Raw genomic sequence first — 16371 nt, forward strand, 5'->3', positions numbered from 1 at the left:
GCTAGGAAGTTGAGAAAGTGACTTGTTTCTTCCTCCCCTTTTTATGACAGCAAGACGTTAAAATTCAGCTTCTGTATCTACCTTTCTGGCATCTTCTGTTTGTTTCTATATCACTATTCTGTTCTCCTGTTATACTTTACTGCTACAAAACTTTTAAGGTGGCCACCAGATTCACTTTTGTACTGCATATGTGTTTGCAACTTTGCAGATACGTTTTCTTTGATTCAGGACTTCTGTGGATATCAGTGTAGGCTGATCAACTACACTGATTGACTGTTGGGAGAGTCTTTCAAATTGTACTGTTATTGACTCAGGCCTGACATGCTTTCCTTCTTGTCTTTTTTCCCCTAGTTGTCCTTTAAAACCCAACCTAAGCATTACCTCTAAGAACAGCTTTTATTATTTCTCCAGACATTTTATCACTGCCTTCTTGTACTTTAATGTGTATTTAATATTCCATCACTTACATCAAGGTTCTTTGTGTAGAAACTATCTCATCTTGCATTCCTACACGTAGCATAGTTATGTATTATAATTAAACTTAACTATTTCTAGGTTTTCTTTTCTGCAGTAGAACTTTTTTTTTATTCATATGTGCATACAAGGCTTGGGTCATTTCTCCCCCCTGCCCCCACCCCCTCCCTTACCACCCACTCTGCCCACTCCCTCTCCCCCCTACCCCCTCAATACCCAGCAGAAACTATTTTGCCCTTATTTCTAATTTTGTTGTAGAGAGAGTATAGCCATAATAGGAAGGAACGAGGGTTTTTGCTGGTTGAGATAAGGATAGCTATACAGGGAGTTGACTCACATTGATTTCCTGTGCGTGTGTGTTACCTTCTAGGTTAATTCTTTTTGATCTCACCTTTTCTCTAGTTCCTGGTCCCCTTCTCCTGTTGGCCTCAGTTGCTTTTAAGGTATCTGCTTTAGTTTTCTCTGCGTTAAGGGCAACAAATGCTAGCTAGTTTTTAAGGTGTCTTACCTATCCTCATCCCTCCCTTGTGTGCTCTTGCTTTTATCGTGTGCTCAAAGTCCAATCCCATTGTTGTGTTTGCCCTTGATCTAATGTCCGCATATGAGGGAGAACATACAATTTTTGGTCTTTTGGGCCAGGCTAACCTCACTCAGAATGATGTTCTCCAATTCCATCCATTTACCAGCGAATGACAACATTTTGTTCTTCTTCATGGCTGCATAAAATTCCATTGTGTATAGATACCACATTTTCTTGATCCATTCGTCAGTGGTGGGGCATCTTGGCTGTTTCCATAACTTGACTATTGTGAATAGTGCCGCAATAAACATGGGTGTGCAGGTGCCTCTGGAGTAACCCGTGTCACATTCTTTTGGGTATATCCCCAAGAGTGGTATTGCTGGATCAAATGGTAGAACAAGGTTTAGCTTTTTAAGTAGCCTCCAAATTTTTTTCCAGAGTGGTTGTACTAGTTTACATTCCCACCAACAGTGTAAGAGGGTTCCTTTTTCCCCGCATCCTCGCCAACAACTGTTGTTGTTGGTGTTGCTAATGATGGCTATTCTAACAGGGGTGAGGTGGAATCTTAGTGTGGTTTTAATTTGCATTTCCTTTATTGCTAGAGATGGTAAGCATTTTTTCATGTGTTTTTTGGCCATTTGAATTTCTTTTGAGAAAGTTCTGTTTAGTTCACTTGCCCATTTCTTTATTGGTTCATTAGTTTTGGGAGAATTTAGTTTTTTAAGTTCCCTGTATATTCTGGTTATCAATCCTTTGTCTGATGTGTAACTGGCAAATATTTTCTCCTACTCTGGGTGTTCTCTTCAGTTTAGAGACCATTTCTTTTGATGAACAGAAGCTTATTAGCTTTATGAAGTCCCATTTATCTATGCTATCTCTTAGTTGCTGTGCTGCTGGGGTTTCGTTGAGAAAGTTCTTACCTATACCTACTAACTCCAGAGTATTTCCTACTCTTTCCTGTATCAACTTTAGAGTTTGGGGTCTGATATTAAGATCCTTGATCCATTTTTGAGTTAATCTTGGTATAGGGTGATATACATGGATCTAGTTTCAGTTTTTTGCAGACTGCTAACCAGTTTTCCCAGCAGTTTTTGTTGAAGAGGCTGCTATTTCTCCATCGTATATTTTTAGCTCCTTTGTCAAAGACAAGTTGGTTATAGTTGTGTGGCTTCATATCTGGGTCCTCTATTCTGTTCCACTGGTCTTCATGTCTGTTTTTGTGCCAGTACCATGCTGTTTTTACTGTTATTGCTTTGTAATATAGTTTGAAGTCAGGTATTGTGATACCTCCTGCATTGTTCTTTTGACTGAGTATTGCCTTGGCTATTCGTGGCCTCTTGTGTTTCCATATAAATTTCACGGTAGATTTTTCGATCTCTTTAATGAATGTCATTGGAATTTTGATGGGAATTGCATTAAACATGTAGATTACTTTTGGGAGTATCGACATTTTTACTATGTTGATTCTACCAATACATGAACATGGGAGATCTCTCCACTTTCTATAGTCTTCCTCAATCTCTTTCTTCAGAAGTGTATAGTTTTCCTTGTAGTAGAGGTCTTTCACATCTTTTGTTAGGTTTACACCTAAGTATTTGATTTTTTTTTTGAGGCTATTGTAAATGGAATTGTTTTCATAAATTCTTTTTCTGTTTGCTCATTGTTAGTGTATAGAAATGCTAATGATTTTTCTATGTTGATTTTATATCCTGCTACCTTGCTATAGCTATTGATGATGTCTCGAAGCTTCTGAGTAGAGTTTTTTGGGTCTTTAAGGTATAGGATCATGTCGTCTGCAAATAGGGATATTTTGACAGTTTCTTTACCTATTTGTATTCCTTTTATTCCTTCTTGCCTAATTGCTCTGGCTAGGAATTCCAGTACTATGTTGAATAGGAGTAGAGATGGTGGGCATCCTTGTTTGGTTCCTGATTTTAGAGGGAATGGTTTCAGTTTTTCTCCGTTAAGTATAATGCTGGCTGTAGGTTTGTCATATATAGCTTTTATAATGCTGAGGTACTTTCCCTCTATTCCTAGTTTTCTTAGAGCTTTTATCATGAAATGGTGTTGGATCTTATCAAAGGCTTTTTCTTCTGCAGTAGAACTTTAGAAAATTGTGACATGAATGTAAATCACATTTTGACAGCATTTAGAGATGAAACACCAAAAATGGGAGTTAATTTAAAGTTGGTAACAAGTTTAAAAAAAAAAAAAAGTCATTGTCTTGTGTCCTGCAGGTCAGATTTCTTATGTCTACTTTGATAAGTTTTAAAATGTAAGTGTGTAACATCACGCCCAGCCCTGTTTTTGTATGTTTGTTTCCTGGATGATGTTGCAGATGGCTTTTGACTTTTCTTTATGAAGCATTAATCCTCATTTAATGGACAGCTGTGATGTCAGCACTCAAGTGGTTATGATAACATTAGCTTCTCCTAGCCTTGTTGGTAGAAATGCATATTGTTTCATAACTGACTTCTGGGATGTGAAAATGAGTTTAGTTTTTTAGAAACCTGAACTTAACTTTGTGATGGTACTGATCACTGTCTCTTTTAATATAGTGGGATGTTTTCCCTCTCTTTCAGGTAGTATGGGGAGCAATGGATTAGAATAGGCAAATGTACTGTCATTGTAGTGTCGTGGTTGAGAACATGGAACCCCTAATCCACCATTCACCAGGTTGAGAACACATAACCCTTGCTCCACTGTTTACCAGATAGATGAACTTGGAGTAACCTTCTTTCTTAATGACCTTATCCAAAGTGATTTTCCTTTTACCTATTTTGTTGTCCTTGGTCTCCCTGCTTCCTCAGTGCTTCTTAAGTTTCAAGAATGCTTTAAATATCAGCTGTGTCTAAGACATGGAACAGAGGTCCTAGTGATGAACAGTTACACACAACACTGTGTGTAAGGTTCTGTCCTTGTGGTGCTTAGGAAAGTTTTGCAGGAATACATGAGAGCTCGGTTCTGACTCAGATGGAAAACCATTTATTGGAAAGAAATACTTGATTGGAGCAGGAAGGACAGGGAGATATGTGAACTTGGGCATTTCCAGTTCAGAAAACAAAACCAAGTAGCTTGAGTAATGCTTCTTGAACAGTTCTAGTGCTCAAGAAGAAGTGCATAAAAACAGGGGAAGTAGTTGGAAATGTTTAGTAGGAAACACTTTATGGAGGGCCTCAAACTCTGAGCAAATTAATTTGGATGTTTTTCCTATTTATTGGAAAGCATGTGAAAGTTGTTTTATGGAGAAATATGATATAAGTATTGTTCACAATACTAATTTGAGCCAGTTGGAGGCAGAGAGACCAGTTGAGGATCTATTTTAATATAAATCTAGGTACACGGAAACTATTCTCCTGACTTGTATGGTGATAGCTAAATTGGCAGCACAGGGCAGGTGGAAGAGATGTAGAGCTTTAACTGAGAAAATACAGGCGTCACAAAACTTAGTAACTTGGATCATTCCTTCCCCTGAAGGCAGTGAAAGGTTATGACATATTGAGACTTCTTTTTATAAAATTTGTGAATTAGTTTAACAGCAGATTGGACAAAGCTAAAGGGAATTTAAAATTTAGGGTTCTGGAAAATCAGATAGTTAATCTTGCAGTAAGCATTTCTGCTAAAAGACTGAATATGCAGAAGTGCTTAAGAAATAGAGAGGGTATAATGAGAAGGAGGAGAGAATGAGACAGATACAATATTCTGTCTCATTATGAATTTTCAAGATTGGTAAAAGACAAGCATCTTAGACTCGAGAAGCTTGATAATTCCCAAGCAAAATAAGCATCTGTTTCATTGATTCTAAGATATATAGTTTTTGGCATTTTAACATGCCTGAGATATGGGTGCATCCTTCAGTTGATAGAGCCTTACAATCCAACAAGATTCAAATCTTGACTTCTGGGAAAATTTCCCTTTGAGTTTCTGTTAAGATCATGAAATTTCTGTACCAAAGCGTCTTAGATCTGATGAAATATGGTGAAAAGAAATACACTTTTAAAAACATCATAGTCAAGGGAAATATGAGGATAGGTAAGACACTTAAAAAATTAGCTAGCATTTGTTGCCCTCAATGCAGAGAAACTAAAGCAGATACCTTAAAAGCAACTGAGGCCAATAGGAGAAGGGTCCCAGGAATTAGAGAAAAGGTTAGATCAAAAAGAATTAACCTAGAAGGTAACACCCACGCACAGGAAATCAATGTGAGTCAACTCCCTGTATAGCTATCCTTATCTCAACCAGCAAAAACCCTTGTTCCTTCCTGTTATTGCTTATACTCTCTCTTCAACAAAATTAGAGATAAGGGCAAAATAGTTTCTGCTGGGTATTGAGGGGGTGGGGGGGAGAGGGAGGGGGCGGGGTGGGTGGTAAGGGAGGGAGTGGGGGCGGAGAGAGAAATGACCCAAGCCTTGTATGCACATATGAATAAAAAATAATCATAGTAAAGGGTGTGGTGGTGCATGCCTCTAATCCTAGAACTAAGGAGGCTGAGGCAGGATAATGGCAAGTTTCAGACCAGCTTGAGCTATAGTGAGATCCTGTCTCAAAGAACAAAAGCAGAACAATTTAAAACATTACAGTAAAACAGCAAATACAACAGCAAAAATAAAAGAAAAATTTTGGAAACCCCGAAATAAGATGTAGATTACTTTCTAAAGAATGAAAATGTAAGTTTCATTCTTGTAGAGAATAGCTGACTTCTCGTTGCAACAAGGAGAGATTACCAAGATTATACTTCAGTGGGTTGAGAGAAAATAATTGTCAATTTAGAGTACTGCACTCATGAAAAATACATTCAAAAAATAGTACTCTGTTTTATATTCAGCAAATTCTTTAATGCTTAACAGTAGCTAGTAAGTCCTATTTATTTTTGGTGGTACTGGTATTTGGATTTAGGATTTCATGTTTGCAAAACAGGCACTCTATTGCTTGAGCCACACCTCCAACTCCCAGTGCTATGTTTTAATTAATACAGTTAACCCTTGAACAACACAAGTTTGAAATGTGCAAGTCTAATTTTTTTTTTTTTTTGGCAGTGCTGGTAGATTGAACTCCAGTCCTTACATTTGCTAGACTGGCTCTCTACCCCTTGAGCCAGCCCTTTTGCATTGGTAATTTTTTGAGACAGGTTCTCACTTTATGCCAGGCTGCTTGGACCATGAACCTCCTATTTGTGCTTCCCTGTGAAGCTAGAGTGATAGACGTGCACCTAGCCATTGGTTGTGATGGGGGTCTTGTGAATATTTTGCTTGCGATTCTCTGCCTCCCCAATAGCTAGGATTATAAACTCGACCCACTTTGCTCAGTTGGAAGAAACTTGCACACAAACCATGCAGCTTAGAAATACCATAAAGTGAAGAGAAAGTTAGCTGTGTTATGAAAGCATAAAATATATGTATATATAATTTATTATTTGGTACCATAAAATATACACAAATGAAGTTAAATTTTATCAAAGATTATGCAAACAGCACTAATAGTGCTATTTGCACTATGTTAAAAAAAGATATACGGTATTAAATCACAGTTGGATAAAATTAACCATACTGCTTTAACAATTTCAGTCACCTTCTGTTCTGTTACAGTGAGCCTAATTTTTTTTTTTTTTTAATGATATTGGAGATGGAACCCAGGGCCTCATGGATGCTAGGCAAACACTCAGCCACTGAGCTATATCCCCAGACCTCGAATGTTTCTAATACCTACTTAGAATCTCTGTGATGCTGATCTCTGTGTGAGCATTTGTCTCTCCAGTATGTTGTGTATGGCAGTAAAAGTGATGTCATGGTTCTTGTGTGTTTTTCAACATATACAATACAAACAACATACAGAATATGTATTAAGTGACTATGTCAGTAAGTCTCAACTTACATGCAGGGGCTGAGGGAGTTCTTGCCTAGCATACCGAAGGCCCTGGGTTTGACCCCCAGCACTGAAAAAAAAAAAAAAAAAAAGGTGGGGGGAGGGTGTTACATGGCAGAGTTTTAGCTGCCTCTAAACCACATCACCTCCTTCACAGGCCAGCCATTAATAGTTTCATGTTGTACCTAGCCTTTGTGTCCTTTTTAAACTCACATTTTGTCAGTGTTGATTGCCAGTTTCAGTTACTCTCCTTTACTTAGGCAGCTGTTTGGTTGTTGAGGGGTAAAACTTGTGGAATGTAGCCTAATTGTGTTAAAGTAGAACTTAATGGCCTTAAATGCATGTATAAGGAAAGAAATGGACTAAGTATTCATCTTAAAACTCTCTATGAGCTAGCTTAAGATAGAAGATAACAAATTAAGTTCAGAGGGATACAAGGAAAGAAATGAAGACCAGAATTTAATAAAAGAGAAAACATAAAGTGAATTGAAACCAGAGTTTTGGACCCAAGGCCCAAACTTCTGGGATCCCACATGCCAGGACCCGCGGCCACTCGCAACTAAACGCCAAATAAAGAGGCATGGTGAGGGCAGAGAAAGGAGGTTTATTACACTGCTTGGCACCTGAAGAGGAAGCGTTCAGCTCATCTATAGCCATCTTCAGAGTTTAAGTAGAGGAAAGAACTGGGGGCAGGAGACAAAGGTACGCAGAGTTAAACAGTCCCAGTCACAGGTGTGTTCTGATTGACCCTTATCTCAGTCCAAAGGTTTCCAGAGAAGATGTTATCACTGTTATCCCATGAGATGATTACTCCTGCCCAGTGTGTAACCTTTCATTAAAGATAATTGTTTTTATTTCGAGGGGTGGTCTGTCCTGCAAGGCTCCGCTGTTTCTTAGAAGTTTCAGTCCCTTGTCAGGTAGATTTTATCAGTTCTGTCTTTTTTGGAATCCAAGATGATCACAAAGAGAATGGCTTAGAGCAAAGGCAGATATAAAATGGAGGCAGTGATACCAAGCTTCTCTTCTTTTTACGTAAATCCTGTGCCCAAGTAAGGTAGGTGTCAGTGCTTTTCTGCAAAAGCAATTTGAGCGCCTTTTATAGGACCAAAAAGTGAAAAAGACAAGGTTTGTGGGTTTTTCAGATTACTAAAATTGGACACACTGGTGAGAGAAAGAAGGTCCAAATAATCAATATTAGAGTGAAAAAGAATGTCACCATGAATCCTGTAGATTTAAAAACAAAACAAAAATCCCTTAAGATATTATAAACAGTTTGAATTTTTTAAATGGGTAAATTCTTACAAATACATAGTTTTCCAAAACTGACCTAAAAAATAGAAAAATCTTCATAGGGCTTAAAACTAAAAGAAATGAAGACGACAGCTTTATTTATTTTTTATAAGGGAAAGTCTTTAGTCCAGATGAATATACTGCAGTGTCTTAACCAATATTTGACAAGACAGTTAACTCCAGTCTTATATTCTTCTAAAGAACAGTGAAAAGGAGTTACAGTGAGTTAAGTTACACTTGTTTGACTTTGGTTAGATTCTTACTCCACCTGCCTTCATTAGTTATTCATTATGCCTTCATTATGGTTCAGAAGCAAAAAGAACATCAAAGTGTCTCAAAAATTAGGCAATGAGATTTTTGTGTTGCAACTTGAAAGCAGTATAAATTGGTAGCTTTTCAAGTAGTCTGGCTTTTATTACATGCTGGTTTTATTAGTTTATTTTCCTCCATTGGGAAAACTGTTATAATCTCAGAAAGTGTTCTGCTTTTTCTTTAAAACACATGAGGAGTGTGTTTATTAGGCTTTAAAAACGACATAGTGGACTGGAGATAACAGCTCAGTGCTTGTGTAGAGTGAGAGGGAGGGAGACTGCAGTGGGATACTTTACATTGAAATGCAAACTAGGTTATTTCTTAGAGATTAGCATAAAAACCCAACACTTTTAAAGACTTATATAAACCCTCATTATCCCCCCCCCCCCCCCCCCCCCGCTTTTCTTTTTAAAGCATTTTGTTCAACAAGTTTTTATAGGACTTTAGTTTGGAATTCTGAACTTTTACTTAGTTATTAGAGATGGCAACCATCTTATATTCTAGTTTTAGTCCTTTTGAAAGAGTACCTTTTAAAGTGACAAAGAATATATCTTTTAGTTTGTGTAAAATTTTCCTACATTAGAAGTGTCTTTTAAATTTAAATTTTTATCAAAGCAACACAATCATGATTTTTAGATGTCAAATAGCTTTGGAAGTGTTATAAATAAAAAATAGTGCTCCAAACCCTGGGTTCCAGTTCCATTCCCCAGAAGAGAAAGAACTATTTGCTTCAATATTTCTTGATATTGTTTGTTTATATTACTGTACTCTTTGTTCTCTGAAAGTCAGGTATGCTTGTAAAGATTGGGGGAAATGTGAGGTAGGAGGATGATGAATTCTAGGGCAGGTTAGCCAGGTAGCAAGACCCTGTCCAAAATAAAAAAGACTGGGGAACAAGTCCTAGTGTGCATACTCTCCTATATTGCTGCATTAAGTCTATCACGTTTATTCCTTATGCACTTTAAAAAAAATTTGATGGCAGTTCTTATCCATATGATTTGAGTGATTTCGAGCTATTTTGTGCTTCTTTGGCATTTTTGCTTAAGTATATATTTTCTAAAAGTAGTACAGAATTACACCATTAAAAGAAGCAGGTTAAATTAGCCAATGGGTAATTGAAATGGTAATTTTTCAAAAGGATATCAGTGTTGTGGATCTTTTTAAATCCTTTGTCAGAATTATATTTAAGGTAAAGAATAATTGTAACTGTTTCATATCCTTTTGAAATGTTACCCATAATACTGAGACATGAGAGTTTTATTCATTTATTTTTTGATATTGTTGTTGCTGTTATTGTTTTTTTGTAGATGCTGGGGATTGAACCAAAGGCCTTCAGTATGCTAAGTAAACACTCTACCACTTGAGCAGTGCCCTGGCCCTTTTGTTTGTATTTTGTTTTTGAGATAAGTCTCATTAACTTTGCCCAGGCTAGCCCTGAATTTGTGATCCTCCTCACCCAGCCTCCAGAGTAGCAGGGTTGTAGATGTGTGACACCATGCTCAGCAAGTATATTAGTGTTAAAAGTTATGTTGTTGTTTAGAAGTAAAGGTCTGTGTATATGCATGTTTATACATGGATCACATAATAGATAATGTATTTTCATATGTGTGTGTGTGTGTGTGTGTGTGTGTGTATGTGTGTGTGTGTATTTTTGTTTCCTCTCAACCTTACATAACAACAGCTAACTGATTTGTAAATACGTAATGGGAGCATTCAGGACTGACAGGATTGAGCTCTGATAGCCTGACAGTATAGACAGAAAGCCTGGTCTTTAAAGTGGCTTAACAGTTTAGCTTTTCTAATTCTGTTGTGAGAAAATGAAGTATGGAAATGACAGTGATGCCACAGCGACTTAGAATTTATAAAGCAGCAGTACCAAGTAGCATTCCCTGACAGCCTTGTCTCCCTTCTCCACACGCAGACAGAGAGCTTTTACACTGCAACCTTCACATTTAATTCACACAATTTGGTTTGTTTCTCTGTAGCAGTCAAGTAAAATGAAAAATTAAGCTCTGTATATTCTGGAAAGCTGTCTGATTAAGTGCCAGGTTGCTTAACTGTGTATCTGTAAGCATACTGAGTGGAAAGAACCCTAGAGAGGAGAGAGTTGACAGTACTGAAAAACATCTGCATTTTTAATAGTCCTCTTTTAAAATTGGCAAATGATAATTTTCTACATAAGCAGTTTTAATTTATAGAAATCTAGCCCCTAAGATTAGGGATACCCTGTTTGTGCCCTTTCCACATTAAGGAAAGGTTGCACTGCCATTGTGTATTTTGTGTTTTTTTTTCTCATTAGTATAGTTTCCTCAAAAGCAGATGAGCAGGGTTGCAAGAAAGGAGAGAAACAATACCCTACCCCAGACTGTGCAGCAGTTACCAAAGTTAGGAAAGTGAGAGAAGCAAGGTGTGCACCTGAACTGCAGTGCTTCACATTGAGTTGGTTCCTTTCATTTTGCCTGTTTTCACAAGCAAGAATGTACACAAAAGCCAGTGAACTAAAGGAACCTTCAAATAGTGTCCAGGTAAACAGGGTGTACAGAGTTAAGATCCAGCCATAGTCTGGGATATTGTAGTCCTAAGGAAAACTACCATAATTAGAAGAAAACAGCTTGTTTGTTCTCTTAAGGAAGTTAAGATGAGCACAGACTCTTAAGATAATGGATCAAACATGAACTGATAAAATAGCTGAACAAGGTAAAAAGAAAGCTGGCAGATCTAAGGGGAAAGAGTGCAGGAATAAGCAGTACTCTTGGAGAAGTTGAAACCACATTGGCAGCAGCAAGAAATAGAGCAGACCACAGAAGAGAAAGGTCAAAATTAATTAATTAATTAGTTAATTAATGACAGTAACTAGGGTTTGAAATCGGGGCCTTGAGTTTACTAGGTAGGCACTCTACCACTTGACTCACTCTCCCCTCCTCTTCTTTTCCATCCCCCCTTCCCTTTCTTCCTTGCCCTTCTCCTCCCGTCAGGTCTGCTCTCTTCTCCCTTCCCTTGTTCATGCTAAGCATAAAATGTAATTTAATTTTACTAGCTTCAGTTTTTATATCTGCCCATTTTCTTTTCATAGAAGAGCTCAAGGACTTGGGATATAGCTCAGTTGTAGCGCACTGGCCTAGCAGTACTATTATTTAAAGCTGGTAAAATGAGAAAAAGGCAGTCTCTAGTAAAACTAAATTCCATTTCAGTATTTTCCAGGTACCCAGTGCAAGATCAGGAGTGGCTAGACCATATAATAAATACAAATCCAAACAAATTTGAATGTTTACATTTCTTATAAATGAAGATGAACTTTGATAAAAGAAAGAAGTTCTAGACCCCCTGTGCCGGAGAATGTGAGTGGATTCTTAACATCCTGCTGCATTGGCCTCGGCAGTATTTGAAAGCTCTTCATTGGTTCCTAGTGTAGATCTTAAAGCTATAAGCTCAGTTGTACTATCATTAAGAAATGTACTTAGGGTGGAGGAGTGGCTCACATGGTAGAGAACCTGCCTAGTAAGCCTAAAGCCCTGAGTTCAAACCCCAGCACTGGAGAGGAGAAATACTACATATGCATAAAGTGAAGAAATTCAGATTGACAATTGAAAATATTAAAGTAGTTAAGAATAAGTTTTCTGAAAAATTTGCAAGCCTTGCATGGTAGAAAATGTAAAAACATTGAGAGACAAAATAAGAATGGGAATTAATAGGAACACTTTTATGCTATGGAGTTAATTCTTCTTCAATCAATTTATTTGTAAGGCTGGGTGCAGTGACTCACTCACAGCTGTAATCCCAGCTATTGGGGGGGTACAGATAGGATCCCAGTTCAAGGGTAGTTCAAGCAATAAAGTAAGTGAGATCTTGTTTCAAAGAACCAGCCAAATGTGGTAGTGCACATATTTGTCATCCCAGCTGTCCAGGATGCACAGGTAAAAGGATCGTGATCTGAGGCTGGTCTGGGCAAATAGCACAAACGAGACCCTATCTGAAAATAGAGTAAAAAGGGCTGAAATGTGGCTCAGTGGTAAAATGCTCACTGAGGCCAAGTTAAAAAGCCCAGTATCTCAAAACAAAACAAAAGAAAACAAAACAAACACATACACAGTCTTAATATAATTGTAGTAACAGTTCCAACAGAATTTTCTTTCTTTCTTTAACAAAGTGATTATATACTAATTTGAAAAAACAGTGAATTAATCGCAGGCTTAAGTTGAGAAAATTAGAATTCTGCCAAGCACTGGTGGCTCAACACCTGTAATCCTAGCTCTTCAGAAGGCAGAGGTCAAGAGGACTGCAGTTTGAGGCCAGGCCAAAGGGGATGGGGGAGTGAAACCCTATCTCAAAATTACCCAACACACATGGGCATACACACAGACCCACAAAGGGGCTGGCAGAGTAGCTCAAGTGGTAGAGGTCCTGCCTAGCTCTGGATGAAGAGTAGGAAAATTGTGTAAAAGAAGTGTGATCAAGGAACCCTGCTAAATACTAAGAGTCTGTTTGAAACTACACTAATGGGCAGGTGGTAAATGATGGTAAAGAGTGAGAAGTCCAGAAATCAGCTCATGTAAGTGTACAAACTTAGTAAATAGCAAAGAGCATGTTTACGATCAGTGAGGAGAGTTAGATTGGTTAGTTATACTTCAGTGAGACGCTACTAGGTCTAGGGTGTAGTGAAGTGATAGAAAATAGCAGAAATAAAGTCCTCTAGCAGAAAAAATATAAAATAGCAATTAGAGAGTGAGGTAAGTGCTACAAAGCAGTAAAAAGCACCAATAGGACGTAATGCAGAGGAGTCATACCTCATTAGAGGGTGATAAGCTGTTAGAGAAGACTTGGCTAAGAAAGTGAGGCTTAGCAGAGACCTGAAGATAAACAGAAATATTTTAGTCAGATGACCACCATTCCCTAAGTGGTTACCTATTTGGATTAACATGAAAGGGAGGAATTCCAGTGTTACTTCTTTTTGTGAAAAAATTAATTCAGACTGAATCAGGAATTACAATGGAAAAAATTTAAGGGAAAAAATAAAGTTGGGCACCGGTGGCTCACAGCTGTAATCCTAGCTACTCAGGAGGCAGAGATAAGGAGGATCGTGGTTTGAAGCCAGCCTAGGCAAGTAGTTCACGAGACCCTATCTCGAAAATACCCAACACAAAAAAGGGCTAGTGGAGTGACTCAAGGTATAGACCCTGAGTTCAAGCCTCTGTACTCAAAAAAAAAAAAAAAAAGAAAATCTAAATTAGGAATGAATTTTCAAAAAAAATTATTTGTTCTCTTGAAGCTTGGTATGAAATCTAGAAGTCAAAAAGGGATTGCTGGACAAATTTGCCTACATAAGAATGGAAAGTGATAATTAATTAACGCCATTAAAACAAGGTTGTAGACTAGGTAGGAACTGGGGTTGAGAAAAGCAGTCCCTGAGATGGAGAGTCATCACTCCTCCTAGTTACGCACTGAACTAACTCATGAAACAGGGCAGGGAATGAGACTTTTCACAAAAAAATATGTCCACTTTCACTAATAAAAAAATTCAGGTTTAAAGCCCAGGTGGTAAAGTACCTGCCTAGGAAGCATGGGACCCTGAATGTTCAAACCCAAGTACTGTCACCAAAAGGGAAAGAAGGCAAGGAGGGAGGAAGGGAGGAAGGACAGGAAGGAAGGAAGGAATTTAGATGTTTTCCTCTATCTGTGGGCTAAGAGTTTAACAGTATTAACATACAGGGAATATTATGCAAAAATGAAAAATAATGCTTATTATTGAAAATACCAGAAATCTGGACTGGAGGTGTGACTCAAGCAGCAGAGCACCATTCTAGCAATGAGTTCAAACCCCAGTACCCCGCTCCCCCCCACCCCCATAAAACAAACAAACAAATCTCTTTGAGTATTTTTTTTTTTTAGAATCTTCCATATGTGTACGTAACATAGTTATCAAAATTTTGGGTAAAGCTAAAAGTAATGGAACAGATTCTGCATTACTATTTTAGCTGGTTGTATTCACTCACAATTTGAAAGTTGTGTGTGTGTTTTTATTAAATCTATTGCTTTTCCCTTTAGACTATTAAACTATTTCAGAAGACCAGGGACCATGTCTCATCTGGTTTAAAGGGAACATTGTGCTAGGCATTTATCACTGTCCTCTGTCAAGACGTTTGAAATTTACTAAAAACTCTAGCACTTGGCATACCATACTCTAGGTGTCTTAGACATTGGATTACTTTTGTATATTTAGGTGCTTGTTTTGTGAAAAGCTGGTAGATAATTATTCACAAAGTTTTAAGATATACTTCTTTGTCTTCTCCTTCCTCCCCTTTCTCAGTAAATTAAAAATATTTTTAAAAATACATAGAAAACAAGTCTTGAGTAGAACGAGACACAGTCGTTTCATTTTTAAAATTATTTTTGGGGTAAGGTATGCTTTGTAAGTGGTTTACTAAAGCTAATGTATTTGAACTACTTTGACTAAGATTATTAATATAATGAATTCATTTGTACAAAGTACAGCCTAGTATTTTAAAATACTATTAGTTTTCATAGGTGACACTAGCAGTGGCACAATTTTCATCCTTAAGTTTTAGTTGTAATACTGTTAAAATGCAAATAGCCTAACTTCTCAGGACTCTTACTTAAAAACAAAGTTGAAAAAGTCAAAGCAAAAACTCAGTCTACTTTCTCTCTCTCTCTCTCTCTCTCTCTCTCACACACACACACACACACACACACACGTTTGCTACAATTTGTAAGCCATACCTCTCCTATGCTTTGACAAAATGGTTATGGTCTTGGTTTATTTTAAATTCAGTTACAGAAAATCAGGTTTTTGGAGAGCTCTAATTGTACTATTGCTGGGGCTCTCATCCTTTTTGTTTAAATAATGCAGGTACTTTGATGGAAACCTGGAGAAGCTCTTTGCTGAGTGTCATGTAATTAATCCAAGTAAAAAGTCTCGAACACGCCAGATGAATACAAGGTCATCAGCACAGGATATGCCTTGTCAGATCTGCTACTTGAACTACCCTAACTCGGTGAGTATCTGGTAGTTTAAGGATAGCACTGACTCTGCTTCAGAGGGTAAAGCTTTCAGTATTTAAACAAAGGAAAATCTGAAGGTCTCGGAGTAGTGACCTATCAATGTACGGAGGATACAGACATGAAGGGAAGAACAATAACTTGGCTCTTCTTACCACTCCCATCACGTTTGTTTTTAAAACTTGTCCAAGTTGTCATAAATAACTCATTCTTTCTGGAGTTTATTTTACCACCTCGGGGGAGAATTGTGTAATGGGTAGTGTGTAAACTATTTTTCATCCAAATTAAAAAATACTCAAGACTTAAAAAAATCCAAACCTTTATAAAATGTTTTTAATTAGGGCACTTTCAGAATTCTTCATAAAAAAGAGATTTTCACTTACGCAAATCAGTTTTGATGGAGATTCTTAAATATGGGAAGTGGTAACTGAGTTAGAAGAGAATAGACCAAATAATACATTTCTCTTTAGAATACGTATCAATCTTAAAATTTTATTGAATTGAGATGGTTTACTTTTGGAGTGTTTAGTGAAGAGGTTTTAGGTTGATAAACATAATCTTTCTATGAATGTACTTTATTAGTAACCATACAAAAATTATATTTGACATATAGGTGTTTGGTTACTTGGAATTAATTTCTGAGATATTTCAATATCTCAGAAATTACCCAATTTTCAGTAATGACAACTGAATCATTGATCATTTCTGCCTTAATAGAGAAGCAGCTCTTTCTAATTATTACTGTATGCCAGGTCTTTTTAACCTTTCAAAGAGTTTTCATTGTTTATCTTAAGAGTTTTAGATATATATGTCTAAAGGGTTCCATTTGAACAGAGCTCATTTGTTCAGATGTATAACTTACTAGACAAGAAGATTTTTTTAACTTAGCCTTAGTGACA

General features: G+C 37.2%; 1 protein-coding gene across 2 annotated transcripts in view; it reads left to right on the forward strand.

Moving 5' to 3' along the window:
- Positions 1-16371, forward strand: part of Arih1 (ariadne RBR E3 ubiquitin protein ligase 1) — a 106290-nt gene that overhangs the window by 44784 nt on the left and 45135 nt on the right. For both annotated transcript variants that reach the window (XM_074061504.1, XM_074061505.1), the window contains one exon: positions 15324-15468. In XM_074061504.1, coding sequence (XP_073917605.1) covers positions 15324-15468 — 145 coding nt within the window. The remainder of the gene's footprint in view (positions 1-15323; positions 15469-16371) is intronic.

The sequence above is a fragment of the Castor canadensis genome, chromosome 19, assembly GCF_047511655.1.
Source record: "Castor canadensis chromosome 19, mCasCan1.hap1v2, whole genome shotgun sequence".
Taxonomy (NCBI): Eukaryota; Metazoa; Chordata; class Mammalia; order Rodentia; family Castoridae; genus Castor; species Castor canadensis.